The sequence below is a fragment of the Scylla paramamosain genome, chromosome 27, assembly GCF_035594125.1.
Source record: "Scylla paramamosain isolate STU-SP2022 chromosome 27, ASM3559412v1, whole genome shotgun sequence".
NCBI classification, from domain to species: domain Eukaryota; kingdom Metazoa; phylum Arthropoda; class Malacostraca; order Decapoda; family Portunidae; genus Scylla; species Scylla paramamosain.
Window position 1 is genome coordinate 20551414 of NC_087177.1, and position 1346 is coordinate 20552759.

At 44.0% G+C, this 1346-nt stretch overlaps 1 protein-coding gene across 1 annotated transcript; it reads right to left on the bottom strand.

Annotated features, from left to right (window-relative positions):
* Positions 1 to 327: 327 nt before the first annotated feature.
* On the bottom strand, positions 328 to 633 carry LOC135114502 (histone H3-like; the record flags this gene model as incomplete). Its single annotated transcript, XM_064030399.1, has 1 exon — positions 328 to 633. A coding segment is annotated over one exon (306 nt), but the record flags the coding sequence as incomplete, so codon positions are not given.
* Between the last annotated feature and the right edge of the window lie 713 nt (positions 634 to 1346).

Genomic DNA, 1346 nt, shown 5'->3' on the forward strand with positions numbered 1-1346 from the left:
AAGATAAAAAAAATAGAGATAAAGAAAGATAAAAATTCTCAGAAGTGAAAGAGATATGGCCATGGAAGAGGGAATAATAATAATAATAAAAAAAAAAAAAAGGGGGAAGGATATTGAGTTGAAAGTCGAAAGTTAATTATTAACCTGATACTGAAAGATGGAAAATAAATATTTTCTTCCACAAAACCAAACAGATTGTCTATGAAAATTCTTTAATGAAAGAGATGTTTGGCCCTAAAAAGGGCCTAGATATTGCTGTTATGAAGATCATTCGTGGATGACTTCTTAGGCACGCTCGCCACGGATGCGACGAGCCAGTTGGATGTCCTTTGGCATGATAGTCACGCGCTTGGCATGGATGGGGCACAGGTTGGTATCCTCAAACAGACCCACGAGGTAAGCCTCGGAAGCTTCCTGGAGAGCCATGACAGCAGAGGACTGGAAGCGGAGGTCAGTCTTGAAATCCTGAGCAATTTCACGCACCAGGCGCTGGAAAGGCAGTTTCCTGATAAGCAGCTCAGTGCTCTTCTGATAACGGCGGATCTCACGGAGAGCAACGGTTCCAGGCCTGTAACGGTGGGGTTTCTTGACACCTCCAGTGGCTGGAGCAGACTTGCGAGCTGCCTTTGTAGCAAGCTGCTACATCAGATAGAAGGTTGTGGAGTGATAGATGTTTAAGAATCTTCCTGTTGAAGATAGATTCAAAAACTTTAGATAGGCAGGATATTAAAGCAATAGGATGGTAGTTTGAGGGATTAGAACGGTCACCCTTTTTAGGAACAGGTTGAATGTGTAGGTAAACTTCCAGCAAGAAGGAAAGGTAGTGTTGACAGACAGAGCTGAAAGAATTTGAATAGGCAAGGTGCAAGCATGGAGGCATTGTTTCGGAGAACAATAGGAGGGACCCCATCCGGTCCATAAGCCTTCCGAGGATTTAGGCCAGCGAGGGCATGGAAAACATCATTGTGAAGAATTTTAATAGGTGGCATGAAGTAGTCAGAGGGTGGAGGAGAGGGAGGAACAAGCCCAGAATCGTCCAATGTAGAATTTTTAGCAAAGGTTTGAGCAAAGATTTCAGCTTTAGAAATAGATGCGATAGCAGTGGTGCCATCTGGCTGAAATAGAGTAGGGAAAGAAGAAGCAGCAAAGTTATTGTAGATACTTTTTGGCTAGATGCCAGAAATCACGAAGGGAGTTAGAGAGAGAGAGAGAGAGAGAGAGAGAGAGAGAGAGAGAGAGAGAGAGAGAGAGAGAGAGAGAGAGAGAGAGAGAGAGAGAGAGAGAATGTGTGTGTGTGTATATGTGTCGGTTGGGTTGTGAAGGATGGGAAAAACCAGCAAGCCTCG